General features: G+C 49.7%; 1 protein-coding gene and 2 pseudogenes across 8 annotated transcripts in view; 1 reads left to right on the top strand and 2 right to left on the bottom strand.

Annotated features, from left to right (window-relative positions):
* The first annotated feature begins 106 nt into the window (after positions 1-106).
* LOC110314425 lies at positions 107-1,650 on the top strand (annotated as a pseudogene).
* Positions 1,651-6,754: 5,104 nt separating this feature from the next.
* LOC110314423 lies at positions 6,755-9,125 on the bottom strand (annotated as a pseudogene).
* The window catches only part of Stard8 (StAR related lipid transfer domain containing 8), a 74,183-nt gene continuing 59,615 nt past the window's right edge, over positions 8,132-22,699 (bottom strand). For 4 of the 8 annotated variants that reach the window (XM_029534257.1, XM_029534262.1, XM_029534260.1 and 1 more), the window contains 11 exons: positions 22,107-22,178; positions 15,922-17,309; positions 15,135-15,308; positions 14,183-14,342; positions 13,530-13,728; positions 12,930-13,140; positions 12,559-12,673; positions 11,359-11,583; positions 10,221-10,438; positions 9,937-10,113; positions 8,132-9,781 (listed from right to left, as the gene is read on the bottom strand). In XM_029534257.1, coding sequence (XP_029390117.1) covers positions 9,664-9,781; positions 9,937-10,113; positions 10,221-10,438; positions 11,359-11,583; positions 12,559-12,673; positions 12,930-13,140; positions 13,530-13,728; positions 14,183-14,342; positions 15,135-15,308; positions 15,922-17,309; positions 22,107-22,178 — 3,057 coding nt within the window. In that variant the 3' untranslated portion in view covers positions 8,132-9,663. Of the gene's footprint in view, positions 9,782-9,936; positions 10,114-10,220; positions 10,439-11,358; positions 11,584-12,558; positions 12,674-12,929; positions 13,141-13,529; positions 13,729-14,182; positions 14,343-15,134; positions 15,309-15,921; positions 17,310-18,409; positions 18,474-19,416; positions 19,499-22,106; positions 22,179-22,699 lie in introns of all 8 variants that reach the window. The other 4 variants (XM_029534256.1, XM_021187427.1, XM_029534258.1 and 1 more) reach the window with 2 other exon arrangements.

Here is a 22,699-nt window from a genome sequence, read left to right as displayed (position 1 = left end):
GAGAGAGAGAGAGAGAGAGAGAGAGAGAGAGAGAGAGAGAGAGATTGAGAATAGCCAGAGATATCTGGAAGAGTCCAGAGCACAGAGAGAAAGAAGTAGCGTGAACATGGGCAGCAGACTGGACCTGGCCAGGGCTATCTCTGAGAGAGGGGAGAACTGCAGAGGACAGGTAATACAGGAGGCAGAATAAGAAAAGCAGGGACATAGAAGAGAGAGGGAGAGAGAGAAGAGAGAGAAAGAGAGAGACAGAGAGAGTGACAGAGAGACACACAGCTAGAACGGGACAGATACAGAGAGAAACAGAGAGACAGACACAGGGAAAAATAAAGTTGAGGTTACAAATGTGTGTAGTGGGCGTTATTCACACGAGAGAGACAAAAGGCAGGAGTAGATCAATACATAAATATACACCATCACATGGGTAGAGCACAAAAACATTAAGTTCAGTGAAAGAGGACAAGCATAATCTCATATTGTGTGAATTATTTGTTTGAAATACCTAGAACAGGCAAATCCTAGAGACAGAAACTGCGTAAATGATTGCCATTGAAAAGGGTCTGGATTACTGACTGCTTAATGGACATGGGTATGTTTTTCAGTTTTGTATTTGTTTGTTATTTAAAACAAAACCAAAAACTTTTGGCTTTCTGCTCCTCCCTGTTCCAGAGACAGCCGCAACTTCTTGTGCAGTGCCAGCCTTGTCCCATAGACAAAACGGTGAAGGTTGGTGTGTACAGTTTTGCCGGTATTGGGCACCTGGTTACCAGGGCTGCTGTCTGCTCTCCACATGGCAAAGTGGAGATTGTTGCCATCAACGACCCTTTCATTGACCTCAATTACATGGTCTACGTGTTTCCAGTATGACTCTACCCATGGCAAGTTCAACAGCACAGTCAAGGCTTAGAATGGGAAGCTTGTTATCAACGGGAAGCCCATCACCAACTTCCAGAAGCGAGACCCTGCTAACATCAAATTGGGTGATGTGGGTGCTGAGTATGTCGTGGAGTCTATTGGCGTCTTCAACACCAAGGAGAAGGCCAGGGTCCACCTGAAGGATAGGACCAAAAGGGTCATCATCTCCTCCCCTTCTGCTGATACCCCATGTTTATGATGGGTGTGAACCATGTGAAATATGACAACTCACTCAAGATTGTCAGCAATGCATCCTGCACCACCAATTGCTTAACCCCCTTGGCCAAGGTCATCTATGACAACTTTGGCATCGTGGAAGGGCTCATGACCATGGTTCATGCCATCACTGCCATTCAGAAGACTATGGATGGGCCCTCTGGAAAGCTGTGGCGTGATGGCCGTGGGGCTGCCCAGAACATCATCCCTGCATCCACTGGTGATGCCAAGGCTGTGAGCAAGGTCATCCCAGAGCTGAACGGGAAGCTCACTGGCATGGCCTTCCGTGTTCCCATCCCCAATGTGTCCGTCATGGATCTGACATGCCGCCTAGAGAAACCTGCCAAGTATGACGATATCAAGAAGGTGGTGAAGCAGGCATCTGAGGGCCCACTGAAGGGCATCCTGGGCTACACTGAGGACCAGGTTGTCTCCTGCAACTTCAACAGCAGCTCCCATTCTTCCACCTTTGATGCTGGGGCTGGCATTGCTCTCAATGACAACTTTGTAAAGTTCATTTAGGACCTCATGGCCTCCATAGCTTCTCAGGAGTAAGAAACCCTGGACCACCCACCCCAGCAAGGACCCTGAGAGCAAGAGAGAGGCCCTGGGTTGCTGAGGAGTCCCTATCCCAACTCGGACCCCAACACTGAGCATCTCCCTCACAATTTCTATCCCAGACCCCCATAATAACAGGGGGGGGGTAAAGAGCCCTCCCTACTCTCTTGAATACCATCAATAAAGTTCGCTGCACCCACATACACAAAAAAACCTTTTGACGCAAAAAGGAAAGAAAATGTTTGAAACTAAAGAGAGAGATGCAGTGCAAATGCGTTGAATGCCAGTGAATGTTATACATTCAGATGACTGAGTACCTGTGATCAAAGGGCTGATACCTCAAGAATCCTAAGAGGGAGTAAGGACACAAGGAAGATGGAGACATAGATAAAGATGCAGGCTACTGTCGTCATCCAGAGAAAGGATGGATCAAACAAATCTTCTGAAATTTACAGGATGGCATGTTTGAGCTGAGCGTCAGTCACCTGGTGGCTGAGTTTTCAGGAGGTCTTAAGATTCAGTAACTTCTGGATTTCTGGTTTTGATTAATTAGTAGAATGCTTGCCTCATCTACATTAGAGTCAGGGTTTGATCCCCTGTACCACCTAGCCACATAAAGCCACGCATGGCATGCTATAAGCTTGTAATTGGAGCATGAAGATGTTAAAGGTCATCTTATACATAATTAAAGGGACTTCTGGGGATTCCAAATGTTAGACTTCTCTCAAAAAATAACTAAAATGGGTAAATAATACCTTTAAAAATATATTTAGATGTTTAGTTACCCTTGGACAGCATGGTAGCATTCTGCAATAAACACTATACATTGTTCAACTTCCTTGTGAGCCTTCCTTACTACCTGGGGAATCTGAGGATCTGAAAGTTTAAATAACTTGTTCAGAGCTCTGTAGATTAAAAAATGTCAAATACAGTGTCTTCTGAATTCAAATCAGGTCCTACCTCCATCTGTGCAGACTTTGCTTACTGCATGGGAAATGAGTGAGGAGATGAACATGGAAAAGCTGGATACGGTGGCAGAAAGGCCTGCACTATGCGGACCTGACTGGTTGTTTGGTCGTCAGTTGACAGAAGGTGGAGGAAATGATGGTTTCGGAGGCAGAAATGCCTGAGACGACTCTGAGCATTAAAGAGATTGAGTGGAAACAGTACATGTGGATATGGACAGAAGAGGGAATGTCGCCCAAATCAAGAAGGAAAAAAGACATAGGATGAGCCATGGAGCCACAGACATGGAGAACAGGGGCTGGAGACAGAAGGAGCCATGAAGAGGGGGAAGCAGGACTGAACCCGGAACCTTGAGGGCTCATCTCATCAGGGGCCCTGCTGACCTTGCTACCTGCTCTTCCCCTTGCTTCTCTGGAAAGAAGATGGATCAAGAGGCAATCTGATGCATGTACAGACAGGTGGATACACATGTGGGATAGATGGGTGATTAGATGGACAGTCAAGTGAGTGGGTAGGTGGATGGACAGGTGGGTGATTGAGGGGTTGAGTGGATGGGTGGCTGGAATATGAGCAACGGAGTAGATGAGTGGATGGATGGGTGGGTGGGAAAATGGATGGATGGATGGATGGATGGATGGATGGATGATTGAATGGGTGGTGTCTTAGGTAGCATTTCTATTGCTGTGATGAAATATCATGACCAAAAATCAAGTTGTGGAAGAAAGAGTTTATTTGGCTTACACTTCTGTGTATCACTGTTTATCATAGAAGGAAGTAAGGGCAGGAATTCAAACTGGGCAGGAACCAGGAGGCAGAAGCTGATGCAGAGGCCATGGAGGGGGGTGCTACTGACCTGCTCACTGTGATTTGCTCAACGTGCTTTGTTATGAAACCCATGACCACCACTCAGGGATGGTACCTCCAAGAATGGGCTGGGCCTCCACCTATTAATAAAAGGTCCAACAGCTGGATCTTATGAAAACACTTTCTTAATTGAGGTTCCTTCCTTTCAGATAACTGTAACTTGTGTCAAGTTGACATAAGCATAGCCAGCACAGGTAGGTAGATGACTAAGTGGACAGATGGACAATTCACAGGTTGGGTGAATGTAGAGTGGGGTGAGTGGAAGACTGAGTGCTTGGGTGGGTGAATGGATGGATGGACAGATGGATGGATGGATGGATGGATGGATGGATGGATGGATGGATGGATAAACCAGTGGAAGCAAAATAGTCTTTGATGCCTACCTCTCTCAAGTTTTGCGGTTTGCCAAAGCAGTGGTCACTTTCAAACACGCTCACTATTTAGATGACTGACCATTTGCTCCTCATCTAAAATGCTTGCTCAGCAATGACAGGGGTTTTGCTGACATCAGTCCCTGGACTATGCCTGGTGCAACAACAGGAGCTACCTCATATTAAATGCACGGTAAATATTTGTTGGACCAATCGCTGCCCCTCCGTGGAAAAGAGCCTCCTTATTTCAAGGGATTTCAGAGAACTGAGGAGCCAGGGTCAGGTTCACCCTGGGCAGGGAAAGGTCTAGAAACCAGAGGAGCCTGAACAGCCTGTTGGGCAGGAGCTGTGGGTGGGCTTTACTGGCAGTAGCTTCCTAGCTCCTGTGGCCCTCTTTCCCCATGGAGTACCACTGCCCTCTTGTGGCCGATACCGAGGATGGCTCCAGGCTGCAGCTTCCCTGCCACCCAGTGCTCACAGGCTTGCTTGGTCCAGCCTGCTGAGCAGCTCCTGTTACTAGGGGCAACTGCAAGCACAGCCCAGAAAGCATGCCCTCCTTTTTGAGTGCGAAGCTTCCCATCAGTGTCTGCGCAGTGCCTGTGACACCCACCTAGACCTCTTGCCACAGTGCGTGTGCACAGCNNCTTCGTNGGTACCCAAGCTCAGAGGCCAATGCCAGCACCTGTACGGCTGTGGACTCCGGGCAACACGGAGTGGCTGTGGACACCACCAGGCAGGACCGGGCCCAAGAGGCACGGAGTGCCTCGCCCTGGCTCTAGAGGATGGCCACACCCTTGAGCAACAGAGATACAATAAGTGGAAGTGCAGCCTGGTGGGCTTGCAGGCCTGCGTGCAAACATGCTTGTATGACTCACTAGCCTGTTGTGCTGAACTTACATTTCTTACCTCCTTAACTGGACCCTTTAATTGTAAGTAGATTCCACATCAGGAAGTGGAAGTCTAGATCCCCAGAGAAACCTGAGAGCTGTGATTATCTCCATCTGGTCCTGAGTTCCCACCCGGGCATGAGAGGTGGGGAGGAAGTAAGCTCTGTCCCCCTTGGTGGCACTGCACTGTCCAGCAGCCTGGTCCTTTGCCAGCCTGTGCTCTCTCCCGTGCTACCCTCCAGAATCCGGTAGGGGTTTAATTGAGGATTTAATTGAGGGATTGAATTTCTCCTAGAAAGGAAGGGATGACCAGCCTGAGGAGCGAGCCAGTGTCAGCAAGACCAATCAGCAGCGAGAGACAGAACAGCGGGCGGTGTCAGCGAGCAGTGGTTGACTGCTCTGACCTCTGCATGTGGTGGTGTCCTCTCCATCCACAGAAGAGAGAATCGGGGCTCTGAGAGTTAGGCAAGCAAGACACAGGGCTAGAACAAAAGAATGATTTTGAGGTTCCCAACTCCCATTTCCTGAACCTCAGAGGCTGTGTGTGACCCTCAGAGGGAGTTCAGCCATCTGCTTTGGATTCACTTGAACGGGGACATGTGTTGTTCCCATTAACCTCCAAGGCTCATAGATCTGAGGGCACTGCATGAGACTGAGAACCAGCAGCCTGGCACCACCTGGCATGTCAGTTCTCAGACTCAGTGCTCCATGGGGTCCCAAGCCGTACAGGAAGTGTTGGTGCATAGGAAATGTGAGGTGTGTCCCTGAAGGATTACAAGCAGCACACAGATAAGTATGATGCAGGCTGGCTGTGCAGCTGTACAGAACCCTGATGGGTTACTTGGACCATGACTACCTGTGAAGGTCTCAAACCACGGAGGAGGGCTCCTGATGTGGAACTTGAGCCTGAGCTGCCAGCCTCTCTCTCCACCCCATGCTCTCTTGATTCAACAGGGCCTGCCTGGGGATCCCTCTACCCTGGCAGCCAACCCAGGGCACCGGACCCTGCTGATAGAATGCTGGACAGATATTTCTTCCAGGATCCTGGCCCATCTTCCTTATCTGTCTTATTGACAGTGAAGCCATGTGTCCTGGAAGCCCACCCCTGATATGCTCCCTCTACCCTAAAGCTACCTTTTTGCCCACCCCAAAGCCAGAGGCTGAGTGTTTTTCTGCCCATCTGATTCCCTCCCAAAGTCCCACGCATCACTGATAATGAAAAGCCAAAGATAGGTCCTGGCGAGTAGAAGCAAGACAAGGTAAGGTCATGATAGAGGTGACTGAATCACCGGTGACTCCAGTCGGTTTTGGCTGTGGCTGGTTGTGATATCTGTTAAAGGATTCCCACCTGAATGCTCCTGGAGCCAGGAATATGACAGATCATGGTTCATAGGCCCCCTACTGGAGCTCTGATGAAGCTGAACTGTGACAGGCAGCAGGCCTTTTGCACCTAGGCTAATAGTACTCCCGGGTAAGTGCAGATGCTTACAGGAGTCCAAAGTCTGCACAGTGGTGTGCCATTTAAGAAGCCTTCATCCAAGGAATAAGCTGCATACTGATTAATCTCACCTGATTCTGTCCCTGAGTGATGTCATAGCTCTGATTGGTTTTCCTAAGCACACTCAGCGATTCTTGAGAAAATGACTATACATGCGTTGCTCAGAAATCTAAGTTTTATGACTACTTTCTTTTGACCTTTGCCCTGGAGCTTATGTTTTTTTTTCTTTAGTTTGCTTTTGCTTTGCTTTGTTTTGTTTTTCCTGGATTGACAGTTCTTTTAATATGCACAATGCACACTAGTGCCGCATATAATTTACTAATGTCATTTTTCAGTTGTATCAGTGTTGACTTCATAGAGGCAGGGGATAAAAGCTGGGTTTCCTTGTGTGCCAAGTACAACAGTTTATATGTATATATATATATATATATATATATATATAGTCAACAGTTGTATAAGACCAACTTTCAGGATGACTCAGTTTACCATAGTGGCTTCACAGACTTGAATGCCACACAGTGCTGCCTTGTTTCTGGAACAGCAACTGAGATTCTGACGACCTCCCCTTTGCTTGCCCCACTTTTGCCTGTTTTGCTGCTACCGCCATTTCTGCTGCCAAACTTGCCGAATGTTTGAAGAGTCTTTTCATGAACTCGGAATCTGGCAATTCGTGTTGGAATTCGCCATACGCCTTCATGACTCTATCTCCTGCCTCGTGCCAGGAACACTTGTGTGGAGCACTTTGGGCAGAAGCACAAATTTCAATAAAGGAAAAACAATCCTCCTAACTATGGAGTTCAACAGAAAGTCTGTCCAGTTCTAGGACTCCATTCTAATAATGTGAGAAGGTGAACCTGGAGATGTCATTTGGAGAGGACGGGGTAGTCCGCTCACTTTTATTGTTTTGATGCAATTCATATATCTTGTTCTCTCTCTTTTTCTTTTTTAAGTGATATCAACTCAGGCAGGATCAAACTTGTAAGCTGGAGAGATAACTTCTACTACATAAGAGTCAGATGAAGAATCATCAACTACCAAACTCCCATCTACTTTAAGGAAACCAGTATGCTCTTCTGTCTATCAGCTCTAAGTACAAGGAGATCGAGTTCTGAAGCCCCACCCCTGAAACAACCCCATGCCCCTTAATCTTAGAATGATCTCCCAGGCCCATCCTACTACCCCAGGGGCCCTCAGCAGCAGCCCTGGGGGCACGTCTGGGTGTCTGACATTCCCTGAGAGGAGCAGCAGAAAAAGGGAAGAGTTCTCACAGTGCCCAAAATCCCAGCAGCTTCGATGAGTCAGGCCAATGGCCTAGAACTTAGAAGTTTTATGGCCACAGCAAACTGGTAAAGGTCTTTCCTTTGGGGAGACCAAATAGAACCTGGCTTAGATATCCCAATGCTTTGCTGCCTCAAGGCACCCAGCCTTCTTTTAAGTGTTGTGTATGTGGTATAGAACCCCCCCCCCCAAACCTTAGGCCTGTACCCCTACTACTTCTGCTTTGCCTGGGCTGTAAAGGAGTGGAAAGAAAGCTCTGAGGCAGAGCTTAGAACTGTTCCAGACTCCTGAGGTCACAATGAAAACTGATGCTCAAATCCAGGTCCCTAGCCTAGTCATGGAATGAAGGTTGAAGTTCTTGTCCAAGTCTTGGCTTCTCCAAATTCTGCCTGCCTTCACAGTCACCTTCCCAAAGAAAGGCCTTTGCTTTTTCCGATGGTGTTACCCCAAGTCCTGACACCATATGCTGGGGTGTCCGCAGAAGGGAAGGTAAAAGCTCACAATCTGTGACTTATGGATATGAGTTGCAACCCAAGCGCCCAGCCCATTGTCTCAGCAAAACAAACTCTCCAGAGCCAGTGTGCATCTCCAGTCTTGATTTATTATTCTGCAGAGGGAACTGCTGTGGCCTGCCCTTCACCTCTCCTCTCTCGTTAGAACAGAAGTGTGCTAGTCCAGGCCCGGCAGACCCTGCTCCCATCCAGAGATTAGAATGCACTCAAGAGGGAGTAGCTGTGTGTGCATGCAAATATGTGTGTATATGTATAGGTATATACATATGTATATATATACATATACACATATATATTTTGGTTGTACAGTATTTATAGGTACAGAGAAAACAGGATTAACATCACAACGATGCTGCAACCCACCACAATCTGGTTTACTCAGCCAAAGACAAAGAAAGCACCACTTGGCCTTTGAATGGCTGCTAGGTTTCTATATGAATAAGCATAACCACTAGATGGGGTAGATCAGACTGGCATCAAGCCCAGGATGGGTAAGGTAAGCCCTTCCTTGTGTTTTTCTAGGGTCTCTACTCTAGGAATGGACTGTTCTTTTTCTTTTTAAGGACACTTGGTTTTGCTTTTTTAAAAAGATTTATTTATTTTTTTATTTATTTACTTACTTACTTATTATGTATATGAGTACACTGTAGCTGTCTTCAAACACTCCAGAAGAGGGAATCAGATCTCATTACAGATGGTTGTGAACCACCATGTGATTGCTGGGATTTGAACTCAGGTCCTCTGGAAGAGTAGCCACTGCTCTTAACCACTGTGCCATCTCTCCAGCCAAAAGGACTGTTGTTATAGACCACCACTGTGGGTAAAAGGCATGAGGATACATTTGTATATTTTGCTGCCACTGTCAGCTTTGGCCTGGCCTGTGTCATGGGAATGAGCTAATTCACGTGTATCTATGGCCATGAGTGGCCAAAGGCTGCCCACAACTCGAGGGAGTAATGGATAAAGTGTGGGTCAAAGTAGGGGAAGGTGGTTCAGTGGTTTCTTGGGGCTTGAGAAAGAAAGGTCCTCTAACCTCATATCCCAAGATATCCCAGTTTGTCATGTTACCTACTAAGGGCCCATAGGGCCACTGTCAGTCTTCAGAAAGGTCAGCATCATGTTCACATATAAAATGGATTGTGGTGATCGTTGTGTCCCCGTGCTTACCCGATCTGGTGTTCCAGACCTGTACTCAGGGTCAATGTTGGCCCCAAAGGCATTTCATATTCAAACTCAAAAGAACCCTAGCACCAAACAAGATGGCCTGGCTAGTTGGTAGGGCAGAGAGCCCAGGCTGTACAAGGCTCTCCACCTTCTTCCCCTGCTGGGCCTCCAGATACAGCAGCGTCTTCTTGGTCAGGTGGACAGCAATGATCTTCTTGCCACTAACAAGATTCTCTTTGCTTGTGAGATCAGAATGTAATATGGGGGATGAAAGTGGGTGGAGGTAGGGTACCTACGCCCTCTTTTCTTGTGTGTGTGCAGAGTAGCATTAGGATGCAAGAGGATAGGGCCACCGAGGCCTAGCTGGGTCCCTAAAGGCTTCTCAGTTCATATTCCCACTCATTTCTTTGAGGGCAGGAGCAATGTCAGCCTAGGACTCAGAGCTTGGTTTCCGGGCCAGCTGCCTGAAGGGTTGGGAAAGAATCTCGGATCTTTGCCACTTCCATGGCACACAAGTGCCCAAAGACTTTGTTGTACCAGTCAGGAGAACGGCCCCTGGGGAGGAAGAGGCAGGCAGATATGAGAAATGGGGTTTCTGCCCAAGAGAGAGAGGAAGTCTTTCCCACACTGGGTATCACTGACATAGGGTAAGGGCAATGGATGGGCTCAGGGCCAAGGGGGTGAGGCAGGCATCCCAGGCCTGGTGGTACCTGAGGTCAGCGCGGCAAATATGAGTGAGGCGAGAGCGGCCCAGGCCACAGGGTTCCATGAGGTACTGGGAAGTGAGCATGAGGGCGCGCACTCCAGACTCTGGCACGGGTTGCTCAGGATCCAGGGACTGAGAGACAAGGAGACATCCACCACGAGGCAGGTCCGAGCGCCACATCCTGGAACATGAAAGGGCAAAAGCACTATGTTCAGATCCCTGCTGCTGACCCTTGGCCCACCTTTCTGGGCCCGGAAGCACAGCAGGAAGGTGACAGGAATGCCTCACCTGAGCACCACAAAGTCACGGCAAGGATGAGGTGCCATGCTGTCAGTGACATAGTGGTACAGCTCCACACCTGGCATCAGGGCTTCCAGCACCTGGGCCCGCAGGAGGTCCTCATCCCACAAGGCCCGCTCCCGAAGGACACGATGCAGCACCACAGCTGGAGGGGCAGCCACTTCTGTGGATGCTTTCCACATTCGAAGCGGGTGCCCATCTGGTGCCTACAAGCCAAATGGGTAGGGATAGAAACACTTATCAAAGTGAGAGCACTCCAAATTCATGCCAGTCATTAGACTGCAGGGCCTGGCGCTCCCTTCTTATGGCTCCTGGGCTTCTTGACTGACCAGACCGGGACCCAATCTGACCTGTACCCATACTTCTCTGTCTTTCCTATATGCCTGCTTCCTAGTCTGCTCTAGAGCACAAGGCAAAGATGAATCCCATACATTCAGATGCTTACGGGGGGCCTATGGACAATGTGGGCATAACGTGTGGTATTTCTGGGTGGGGGAAGATAAAGGGGGGTGATTACCCTTAATGGATTTGCCATCAATGTATTTTGCATGTGCCGGGGTCTTTGCCAGTTTCCTACCTTAACCCCCTGGGGAAGGTTTAGTCATGGTCATTCTATATACAGGAAATGTCTGGCTTACAATGCCACTCAAGGTGGGCATCCCGGAGAAAGCAAGGCTACTAACAAAGAGGCAGTCTCAGGAGCCACCTCCAGCCCTAGTTGAGACTGAAGGCACTGGATAGAGAAAGCTCTATAATGTGGCATCTAAATGTAGTCTGGGAGAGGTGCTAACTTGGAGGCATATCAGTCCAGGTAGCAGGACAACAGAAACAGAAACCCAGAGGGGGTTCCAAGGAGCTTTGCCTGCCCGGGACCAAAGAAGACCCAGGCATTTCCGTGAACTACAGCATGGTGACAGTGAGTCAGTCGGAAGTAGAGCTGTAGAAGAGAACTCAGGAAGGTGGCCCCAGAAAGATACAGTGGCCTCATATGGTTCCTGACTCCTTCAGCTGACTGTTATGCCCGCAACTACCAAGCAGGAGCCCAGTCAGGCTGACAGAGCGACTCTATAGGACAGGCCTAGTGCTCTCTCACAGCCTACAACAGAATGGAGAGTGTGATGCTCACCTTCCTACAAGCCAGCTCTGTGTGCTGGGGCCCCGGCACATTGGTCCAGCCCTTGAAGCGTTCTGCAGCATCCCGAAGCAGCTCCTGCACACTTTCCTCCATGTAAAGGCTCAGACTCACCCCAGCCGCCTGGGCCTGCCTCAGCTCAGCCAGGGCTGGGCCAGGAGGGCTGAGCTCAGCTGCACTGTAGGAACCACAGAGCTGCACCACCATATCCTGGGGCACCTGGGAGGGCGCACACACACATACACACACACACTGAGTGGGTGCTGTGGGGGTGTAGGGTATCCCACAAATGTCAGTGTTGAGAATAAATGGAGATGCACGGCTACTGCACTGCAGTGAGGCAGATAAGAAATGGAGGGAGAAGGGTCACAGATGAAGAGTCTGAGGAGTATGTGTGAGGCTGGGCTCCTTGCCCGACTTTGAGTCTGGGATGGCTAATCTTGGTTGTCAACTGGACTAAAACTGGAATCAACGAAAACCCAAGCAGCTGGGCATACTTGTGGGGGATTTTCTTTATTGGCTCCTTTGAGGTGGGAAGACCCACCCCAAAACCTGGGTCATTTGAGGTTAGAAGACCCACCCAAAGTCTTGGCCACCCCTTCTTGTGGCAGCCCACATGGAAAGACACGTGCAAAAGAGGCTTTTTTGCTTTTCTCCTGCGTGCCCTCACGCTTGCTGGCAAGTTTCTCCCTCCTGCTGCTGAGGCACTCCTTCACTGGGCTGAGAACAACCCATTTCAGGATTCCAACATAGATCAAAGGGCAGCCTCATGGACTGAACCAGATTCTTGGCCTTTCTACTGGGAGACAAGCATTGTTGGACTAGTCAGATCACAGCCTTTAAAGCTATTCAATCCATATATATATATATATATATATATATATATATATATTCATTCTATCAATTCTGTTCATCAAGGGCAGTGGTTCTCAAACTTATGATACAGTCGTTTAATGTAGTTCCTCATGTTGTGGTGACCCCACCCACAGCCATAACATTATTTTTGTTGCTACTTCATAATTGTAATCTTATTACTGTTATGAATTGTAATGTCAGTATTTGGGGAGATAGAAATTTGCTAGAGGGGTCGCAATCCACAGGTCGAGAACCACTGCTCTAGAGAGCCCGGATACAGAGTCCAGAGGTCAGGCCTGATAATTCTGATAGTCAGGACCACAGCCTTTCCTGACTGACCTGGAAAAGTTTCTTGCAGTCACTGATCATGTGTGATAGGCCTTGGGTGGCAGCCATGTTCTCACTCAGGTCCCTAGGGCCTGGCCGGCCAACCAGGCTGCGTTTGCTCTTGATCCTGGAAGGAGATAAGACAATGGCAAGAAGGTATAAGACAAGATGGGTGACAGCCGTCTCTTAGTTCTTGGGAAGCCAGTTTGCCTGTCTTGACCATAAAACCATCTGGCATCTCTTAGGAGAGGCCTGCTCCACAGAGGCTAAGGCTAAAACCCCTTCAGGTGAGGGCAAGAGGAGCACTGGTAACTCCCCAAGGCGCAAAAACCCATGGAGCCAAATTCTCCTGGACTGGCCCTAGCATGCGCTCCCCGGTTCACCTGGGTGAGGGGCTGTCCTTCTTGGAGACATTGAGGTGGAAGATGGAAGGTGCCAGGCACACCGCCAGATTGCCAGCTGTCATCTGGTTTTCCTCAGCAGAGGCGATGTCACTTAGGAAGTAGAGCAGAGTCTGTAGCACTTCTCGGTTCTCATCAGGAAGCAGCAAGGTGGCAGCTTGCGCAGCTGCCAACCACTGTTCTTTGGGGAGGACTGTAGGGCGAGAAAGGCACAAGGGCCTTCTTTATTTCCCCAGAAGCACCAGCAGCAAGCTTCCTGTTTTCCAGAATGCACAAGGCCTGACAGTCTCCAAAGGAAAGGGTCAGATGGGCTCTGTGATGTCGCTGCTGGCGACATCTGGCACTGCTCTAATCTCAGGACAGCCTTTGGGAAAGCCCTTTCCTCGGGGGGGGGGGGGCTCAGCCTACCTTACCAAGACTAGGTTTGAGGGAGTCAGTCGTAGAATGTGGCCCCTCTCCAAGGGCCTTTTCAAATCCAGAGAGTAAAAGTTCCCATGAGCCCATGCAGCCAGCTGCCAGGTTCATTTCCCACAAGCCCTCAGGATCAGGCAGGTTTACTAAGGAGGGGTCCGGGTGACTTACGCTGATAGATTTGTAGGAAAGTGGTGGTGAGCTTGCTGGTAAAAATGGGCTCAGGCAGGTCTCTGAAATACTGCTTCAATAAATCAGCCACATCATAGGCCGACTGGCCCTCATAGCAGACGTTGTCAGGGGAGCTCTCATTCATTTGGCGTAAGCTCTGAATCCTGGACTTGACCCCAGACTTGCGGAAGATGCCCACCTAACCCATTGAGGGAAAGAAGAGAAGGGAAACTGTGAGCCCGGGACGGGGATGTCGGCAACATAGGCCCCCTTGGAGACTGGGAAGCCTGCCGGGCTTCCTGATTGACTCAGTGAGTCAAGAGGGAAGCTGGTTTACAGCCTGGTGCCAAAGAGAAAGATGGTTGTCATGGAGGTGAGGGTGAACAGGTGGCCTTAGGCTAAGGTAGTCTCAGAGAATAGGAAGACTACATAGCCTGGGACAGAAAGAAGCTGCCCCCAAAGTGGGCAGAAGGCTCCAGCTATAAAGAAAGGAAAGGAACTTTGGCATCAAACTTGCTGAGCCTTGCAAGGAGAGGAAAGGTTTCTGGTGAGTAGCTGAACCCAAGAGAAAGGGGAGAGCAGTCAGCCTTGGGCCTTCCTCACCTCCCAGCATCCCTTCCACCTTCCATGCGGGCTCCCTGAGGCGGACTCACCTGGTCTAGGCACTGGCTTCGTAGGTAGCGCATAGCTTGCTGGATGCTCTGGGGTAGAGGCTGGCCTGTGCGCTGCACATGAATGAGGGGTGGCACCCCAAATACATGGTGTCCCCGGTAGTCTGGGGTCTTGTTTCTTTTCATAAACTTGGGCATTGACCTGTGTGGGGGTTAAACAAGAAATCAGGAAAAGAGAACTCGCCTTGAACGCTGTCTCTTGTCCTGAAGTGAGAGCCAGGGAACGTGTTATGTTCTCAGAAAGCACATTCAGTGAACGCCTGCTTTAGCCTCAGCTGGCAAAAGCCATAGGAACGTAGCGGTAATTCATGTGGCCCACAGTAAGTCTTGAAGTTAGAGGAAGAGCCATTAGGAAGGAGTACACCTACTAAGTTAGAGAGGCCTACAGAGTGGAGGTGGTAACTCTGCAGACTAGTACAGGACAGAGCACTCTTGTCCCATAGGAGGACTAAGGCAAAGGCACTCCGGGCAGAAAGGACAGCATGAACGAAGGCACAGAGAGAAGGGCAACTAGTCCCACAGGCTGTCAAATGATACTGCTTGAGAACGGGTGACTAAAGGGCCAGAAGGATGGGGCTACATGAGAGTATCATGACAGAAAGGAATACGGACAACGGGAAGCCACAAGGCTGTTTATTTACTCAATACACGACAACCGAAGTATACTTTAGGGCAATCTCACTGGTGGCAGTAGGGAGGGTGGGAAGGAGAAAGGACAGCTGGAGGACCTGGGGATTTCCAGAACATGTCTATTCTAACACAGCATCCCCCATTCCCGGCCCTGCCCCCCACCGCCCAGCCTCCTGGAACAGTACCACCCCACTGGCTTGTGGGCTCAGCCTGCCTGTCTGTTCTGCCTCTGGGCTGTGCTCCCAGGGCATAAAATCTAAGAAAGTCCACAGCTCCTGTCCTGTACAGCTCAAGAGGCACTCACCATACCCAGGCCTGTTTGTGGGGTACAGTGTACTTCTCCATGAAGCCAGTGAGCCGCAGCAGTGAGCCCTTGTGAAGCAAGTTGATCTGGCCTGCAAACTGCCTGTTGATCTCCAGGGACTCTGAGTTGAGGCTAGGTCGGTGGGAATTCTGAAAGCTGTGCCAACGAAGTTTCCTGAAGGGAGAGGGGTAGAGAGTACCTGAGACACCGGTTTACTAGGCCTTAGAGAAGGCCATGTCCTTCTGGTCCCTTTGTTGTTTTAATAGCCCCATCCCATCCCTGCCCAGAAAGGAAGTCAAGGGAAGTGGGGATACGATGATTGCTACTACAGTGCTTTGGGGTGTCAAATGCTTGGCTTCAACCTTTGGGTCACCCAAGGTTCAAAAAGCTCCCATGGAGGGTGGCACCAAGTTCTCAGACCCATTTAGTCCCAAGAGACAGTGCCAGTCCCGACCCTGTTGGGCTACCATGGCAAACCACTGTCATCATCAAAGCTGAGAAGCAGAGGCCATCTCTAACACCCTTGCTGCTAACATGAGGAAACTAGGACCAGAAGAGGCACCACTTTCTCAAGGCCACACCAGCGTTAGAGCTCATACTGAACACTTAGAACTCTGGATTCTTGAACTCGGTCTCCTTTTCTCTTGGGACTGGCTGACTGGAAATGACCTCCTGCCCCCCCCCCCCCCAAGAACTTTCCCCTGGGCTTTACAACTAGGAAAGCAGATGAGAGAGAAGGCAGAGGCTGAGAAGGGACCCCTACCCCATCCCTACTCCAAACTCCTACCTGCAAGGTCTGGTAAGCGAGGCCCCGACACCTGAGTCACGACGCTCACGGGGTACTGATGCTTGTGGTCCTGCCGGGGCATCTGCAGCATCAGCCTCATTCACGGAGTTGCCACTACTGTCAAGCTCACTGGAGGAAACCGCTGTGTCAGAAATGGAATGCCCTTCCTCCACAGACAGACTGGAGGCAGAAATAGGCTCTGCAGCTGAGTTAGCTTCTTGCTCAAGATCCTGAGCCTGAGCTGGAGCCTCAGCCTCGGCCTGTACCAACGGTTCGACCACAGTTGGGGCCTGATCCAGGACTATCAGTGGGACTTCCTCCTTGACTTGGGTTGGGAACCCTCTGTGGACTTGAGACTCTGCCTGAGCTAGATCTTCCACCTCCGCTGTGGCTACTTCCACTGATGATGTGGCTTCCTCCTCTTCCTCCTCTTCTTCCTCCTCCTTATCTACAGGCCTCAGGTCTGGGTACATGGTCTGAGACCACAGCTCTACCCGTTGCTGTAGCCCCCACACGTGCTCCAGGATGTCATCTAGATGGGCATAGCTGCCTTCACCCTCCTCGGCTTCAGCCTCCGCTTCGGCCTGGGTAGGCTCAGCTGGGTACAGCTCAGGCAAGTTGTCGTAAGTGCTGGCATGGCTGCCTGTGGAACCACAGGAGCCCCGGCGCCCTTCATAACCCCAGCACCTACTTGACTGCCAATCTGCCAGGGGACGACCTTCATCTGGACAAAGGCTTTCGATGGACAGAGAACGAGGGAACGTGCCTGGCTTATGGTCCCCAGGCACATGCACCAGATAGTCACGCCTGCGTATGGGCTGAGGATGCGGGAATGTGGCTACAGGCCAAGCCTCCCAGGCTTTCTGAGTCTCACCATCTCTGACCCTGGCTGAAGTGGTGACCCTGTTCTTGGCCCTGTGAAATCCAGCTGACAGGAAGCCACGGCAAGTGCGGAAAGATGAAGCTTTGGTGGCCTTTTCTGAAGTGGCTAGGCGTTGCTCAGGTTCTGTCTGCCGGCTGTCACCCTTTTCCTTCCTCCTCAGAGATTCGAGGTGCTTGAGGAAGCTTCTAGAATAATGCTTCTTTACTTTGTCTTGGGAACTCTCCTGGCCTTGGGGGGGACTAAGGAAGGGCTGGTTACTTGGGCTGGGGACACGACCTAACAAGGGCGGGTCTGCTGAGTCTGGTGAAAGGCTCACGGAGATGGCTGGCAGGGAGGCAGCGCTAAGCTCGGTGAGGACGCTTTCGCAGCTTGAGGTCCCCAGGAGGCTAGGGCTTGGTGGGGCCAGCAGGGCAGAAGAGCCCATGAGAGACCCACACTTGCTCTCCTGCTCAAAGGCCCAGTGGCTGCTAATGGTGCATTGCTCCTCCTCTTCCGAGTTGTCATCCTGGGGAGGCATCATAGGGAGGGGTCACAGAAGCCCAACAGACAAGTACCTACTTGTGCCCTACTCTGCTGCCAAGTGCTTTGGGGTAGGGTGGGGTGAGGAGCTTTGCCTTCTGGTAGAGGATATGGAGTAGGAACAGAAAGCTGGCTCTTCACTAGGAATCGTAGATGGAATCTAGATGTATAGTGACAGTCATCTAATTAATCTACTGTCCCCAATTCACAGATAGGGAATGTGACTCAAATCAGAAGACATTTGCCTAACATCATCTGTTGTCATGGTTACATCAATAAAAGAGATTATAAAATGTTCATTGGCTCTAGTTTTAGATTAAAATTCTGGTATCTAAGAGCTGGGGGGGGGATTTTAGAGTTTTCTAATCCATTTTCTCCTTGGCAAGGGGAGGAAACATCCAGACAGGAGTTGAAGCTTGCCAAAGGGCACTTTAGTTGTCAGTGACAGAAGTGTCCCCAGGCAGTGCTTTGTCAGTTTGGCTACCCTACCTGACTGCAGGCCTCTGGTAGGGAAAGCTCCAGAGGAAACCAACAAAATTTGTCCCACAGAAACAATGAGGCCATAAGGCTTACTTTTGAGGCTGTATACAAAGAGGCTTTATGGGAGGGCCTTAGACAGTTATCAATCCACTTGCCTGACTCATTTTAGTGATGGTAAAAATGAGGCTAGGGGCCAAGGGAGTAAGATTTTATGGAGGTTAGGCTATGGTAATCCTGACTTCTAATACCATCGAGCCAATGACCTTTCTGCTACACTGTCCCGTCCCTTCTTCTGTTCAAGGAATTTTAGCTATGACAAACCAAGTGAAGGTAAGTGGTTTTCTCTGAGGGAGGCCATCACTACATCAAGTTATTGACATAAACAAACGGGAGAGGTGGTTTGAGTACGGAGTAGAGTCAGGCATGAGCCAGGGTACTTGCTCGCACATGTCCCTATAGGTGATGCTCACCAAAAGCCTAAGCCATCTCATAGGACCTGCAGTACAGGAGTTCCCTGCATCTCCACCCCCATGTTAGAGCTTGTTCGCAAGCGCATGTTGCAGCACTGTGCCAGGTACCATGACCTCACCCCTTGCCAGGATTCACCTGCTTGCATTGAAAATGAACCTCAAGCTTCATCGAAGCACAATTGTTCAGGGTCATCAGCCTCCTGCAACACAAAGGATGTGTTCACCCAAGGTCCTCAGTTCCCCAGGGCCTGAAATAGCCTACCAAGACACTTGCAAGATGCCATCCACCATTTCCCATGGTCAAGTGGTCAAAACTCTTCTAAGATTAGTGTCCATGATGTCTTAAGGATGATGCTGGGAAGATTAGAGCCTCTTTGTCTTCTGGGTACTGAGAGATATAGAAATCAAGAACAGAGCATGCAGAAGGGACAGCAGACACACCGAGGATGAGACCAGGAACTTTCAGGAAGAGATGGGGCACAGTCTCAGAAGGCTTCCTGGAAAGCAGAGACGGGACACTGAGGATAAAAGAAGCAGGAATAGCTATTGCAGACTTCTGTGGGAGCCTGTGACAAGGTAAAGAAGGAAGGCCACAGTCAGTCAACAAAGAAGCAGGAGAGAGTGTGCTCAAAGCTAAGGGAGGTCAAAAGAAGGGTGTCAAAGGTGACATGCTGAAATGAGTTTGTATTTTTGCATAGAGGCAGCGGCAGATTTTAAAGAGGAGAGGGTGCCTACCTGGGGCTTTAAAATGGTGACTCTGGGGGCTGTAGAGAGGATGGCTTTGTTGGGAAGGAGGAGCAGAAAACAGGGGCTAGCCACTGAGGCAACTTTAATAGACTCAAGGAGAAATCATGGTTTAGCCTTAGGAAACAGCAGAACTGGTTTCAGTCGAAAGAGACGGAGTGCAAAGCATGCTTTGAGGAATTTGAATCAAGACCAGATCTGGATCTTCTAGCTACAGTGACGGGGTAGAGGAGGGCATCATAGATACAGTAACTATAATGAGCAATGTGACTGCAGAAAATGAGCCTCGTTCATAAATTATGCGGCCTTCTAATAGAAGGTGCAAGGCGGTTTGTCTTTTCTACAAAGAAGCACAAAATTGGGCTCAAGGTTTCCTAGGTCTGGCCCTCAGCCCCCTACCTGCACAGGGCCCCCAGAGAGTCCTGGTCCAGAAAACTGTAGTCCTTCTTCACAGAGCCAATATCCAGGGGGAATACACCTTCTGTGTGGTGGAAAGAAGCAATGATGAGTCTAGCAAGGGATCAGAAATGGCTCCAGCTCTACTTGACCTGTGGGGGTTGGGGCAAGGAAGAAAGCAAACAAGAAGGCAAGGGCCACAGCAGACAGAGAGCCTAGGAATACAATAGAGGTGGCAGGGTTTGGTTCTTAAAGTCTCTCTAAGCCTTAGACCTTAGCCCCATAGGGGGTCCCATATCAGATATCCTGCATACTAGATACTTACATTACAATTCATAACAGCAGCAAATTACAGTTATGAGGTAGCAACAAACTCATTTTACGGTTGGGGTTAGGAAAATGTGAGGAACTGTATTAAAGGGTGGCAGCATTAGGAAGGGTGAGAAGCCTTTAGAACTTGAGAACCATGCTGCAGAGTGTAAGGCATGGGATGGAAGCTTATGTCCCCATCTGCAGGTGCCTAGAAGGTGGTGGAGCCTTTAAGAAGTCGAGCCCAGTGGAAAGAGTTGAGTCATTAGATGGGTATCAGAATTTCATCCCTGTCCACACTATCCCTCGGACCCTTCCTCTTTAGCCTACCCTGAGGCATGGACCTTTCCTCCAGTCCACTTTCCACCATGATGTTCTGCCTGGCCACAGGCCCAAAGCAACATGACCAAGCAACCATGGATGAAAACCCCGAGGCCAAGTGAATCTTCCCTCCTTTCCAGCTTTTTATCTCAGGTATTGTGTCACGGGGAACGAAAGTTAATGAGGCAAAGAAGACCCGGGGAGGTGAGAGTTGGTAGCTGAGGGAGAATCTCAAGAATGTTCTGGACACCTGAGCTGAAATGAAGAAACAAGTAAAGAAGGCCCAGGGCCAGACAGGCCTGAGACTCTCCATGGCTGCCAAGGGCCAACTTGAGTTTTTCATTCAAAGCCTGAGCTTTCAGACAGGGGACCTCCTGCCAGTCCAAGGCAAATAATGGGATGTAGGGAGGGAACAAGGACAGAGAAGACTGCGTGTAGCCATACAATGTCTTTCCAGAGCAGTGCGAGCCATCTTCTCAGGACTCAGGGAAAGGAGAGGAAAAAACAAGACATCAGGAGAAAAGGGAGCGAGAGAGAAAAACCCATCACACATTCAGTCACTGAGCACAGCACAAAGTAGTGGTGAGCAACACAGAAACGGGGTCTCTGCCTTCAGGGAGCTTTACATTCTCATAGGAACCAGGCAAGAAACAATGTGCAAAACCTAGATGAACAACACAAAGGCCATGAACAGTCTGAGCAGGTTGAAAGGGCAAAGAGGCAAAGAGAGGCTGGTGGCTGGCTGTGGCGGTGTGACTACTTGATGAGATAGAGATAGCCCAGGGCTTTCTAGGGGCGATTTCAGAGAGAGGGGGGAGGGGGAGGGGGATAGAGACAGAGACGGAGACAGCAAGACTTGAAGACTGAGAAAAAGGTGGCTAAGCAGAGAAATTGGAAAGAGCATTTTGTCCAGAAGAAATAAAATGACCAAGATTATGATGAGGGAAAGCCCTGGATTAGAGCAAGTAGGAAAGAGCCCAGTGAGAATAGGAGAACGGTAGCTAGCCAGAGTGTGGTACTGGCACGCATTCCACTTATCGAAGTACCTGAATTGCATGGTCAGTCACTGCCAAGGACAGGTCTGGGGAAGTGAAATCGAAGCATGGAGGTCAAGAAGGACCCTGGTACCCTAGTCTGAGTGAGCAGTGGTGGATCCCAGCAGACCTGGCAGCGGAGGAGTTAAGAAATGAATTCATTCAGAAGAAAAGGCTTGCAGGATGCTTGGCCATGGGGAAGAAGGGAATTCAGGATAATTCCTGGATATGGAACACGGTGGATGGCTATGCCTTTAGGAGGTTTTGTTTGTCTGTTTGTTTGTTTGTTTGTTTCTGGCTTGGCAAAATCCCAAAGGCACCTAAAGGTCTTAGAGTAAAGACATTAAACTGGTGGCTCATTAGAGGAAATCAGAAACTTTGAAATGAGGCCTGGACAGACCCCTTCAGGAGCTGTCACTGGAGATCAATGAGGATCTCATAGCGAAGAAATGTGGGGAAAGCAAAAGGCTGAGCCCTGGGATAACCTAATGTTTGAGTGCCAGTCCGAGGAAGCAGAGGCAGCAAACAGACTGACAGGCAGCAGGCAGACATGAAGAAGTAGTTCAGAGGACAAAAGGGAGTGGCTACTAGCACCAAATACTATTGAGAGAGAAGAGCAAAGTGAGGGCTGGAACTCTTAAGAACAGAACCCAGAAAAATAAAGAGAAGAGAAGGAAAAGAGATGTGAGGCCATTGCCATGGGCAAAATGGGGTCCAAGACTGAGCCACCAGGATGCACAGTTCCTGTCGTCAGGAAGGACACACAACAGCAGGATGCGGGGCAGTGGGGAGCTGGGGGCATCCCTTTAAAACCTGACTGGCACCAGAGGTAGAAGCACCAGAGGTAGAGTACAATCTCATAGAGAGTTCTGAGCACCCGGAGTAAATTCCCTGCACAAAGATGATCAGGATGCACAGGAGTGTTTGTGTGGCGGCAGTAGGCATGTGTTTTATCCATTCTGCAGATGAAAAGCTGCCAGAGCAAGCAGGTTTTGGAACAGGGAAGGGAGAGCAATTTAGTGGCCTTACCTTCAAAAAGCTGAGCATACTGAGGGAATCCTGTGGCCCGGAGCCATTCACATGCTTTTTTGGCCTCCGCTTCTAAAAGAGAACAGAGGAAAAGAAACAGGCAGAGAAACGGGATTAGCAAATTGTTGGCTGAGTACTGCCTCACACCCAGTAGGCAAGCATGTCTAGTTCTGGTGACAAGGAAGGCACAAGGTGACTGACCAACGAGGGCACCCTCTGCTCCCTGAGCTCCATTTCTTGTATCAACCACAGCTTTCTTGAATCTTATTCCCTGCCTGTCCCAAATCCTTTCCACTCTCCCAACCCATGACCTAGACCAAAACACAATACACCCAGTGGCTTCTAGGATTGTCAATCTTCCAGGCCCTAGGCAGAGTCTCCTAGTTCAGCTTGGAGATTCGAAATGTCCAACAACGCTTACTACTCCCCGCCCCTCTCTCTCTCTCTCTCTCTCTCTCTCTCTCTCTCTCTCTCTCTCTCTCTCTCTCTCTCTCTCACTTATTTTAGTGTGTGTGTGTGTGTCTGTGTGTGTGTGTGTGTGTGTGTGTGCATATCTGGATGTGTGCACAGACAGAAAACAGAAAAGGATGGAA

The sequence above is a fragment of the Mus pahari genome, chromosome X (assembly GCF_900095145.1).
Source record: "Mus pahari chromosome X, PAHARI_EIJ_v1.1, whole genome shotgun sequence".
NCBI classification, from domain to species: Eukaryota; Metazoa; Chordata; class Mammalia; order Rodentia; family Muridae; genus Mus; species Mus pahari.
This window is presented reverse-complemented; position numbering and strand designations above follow the sequence as displayed.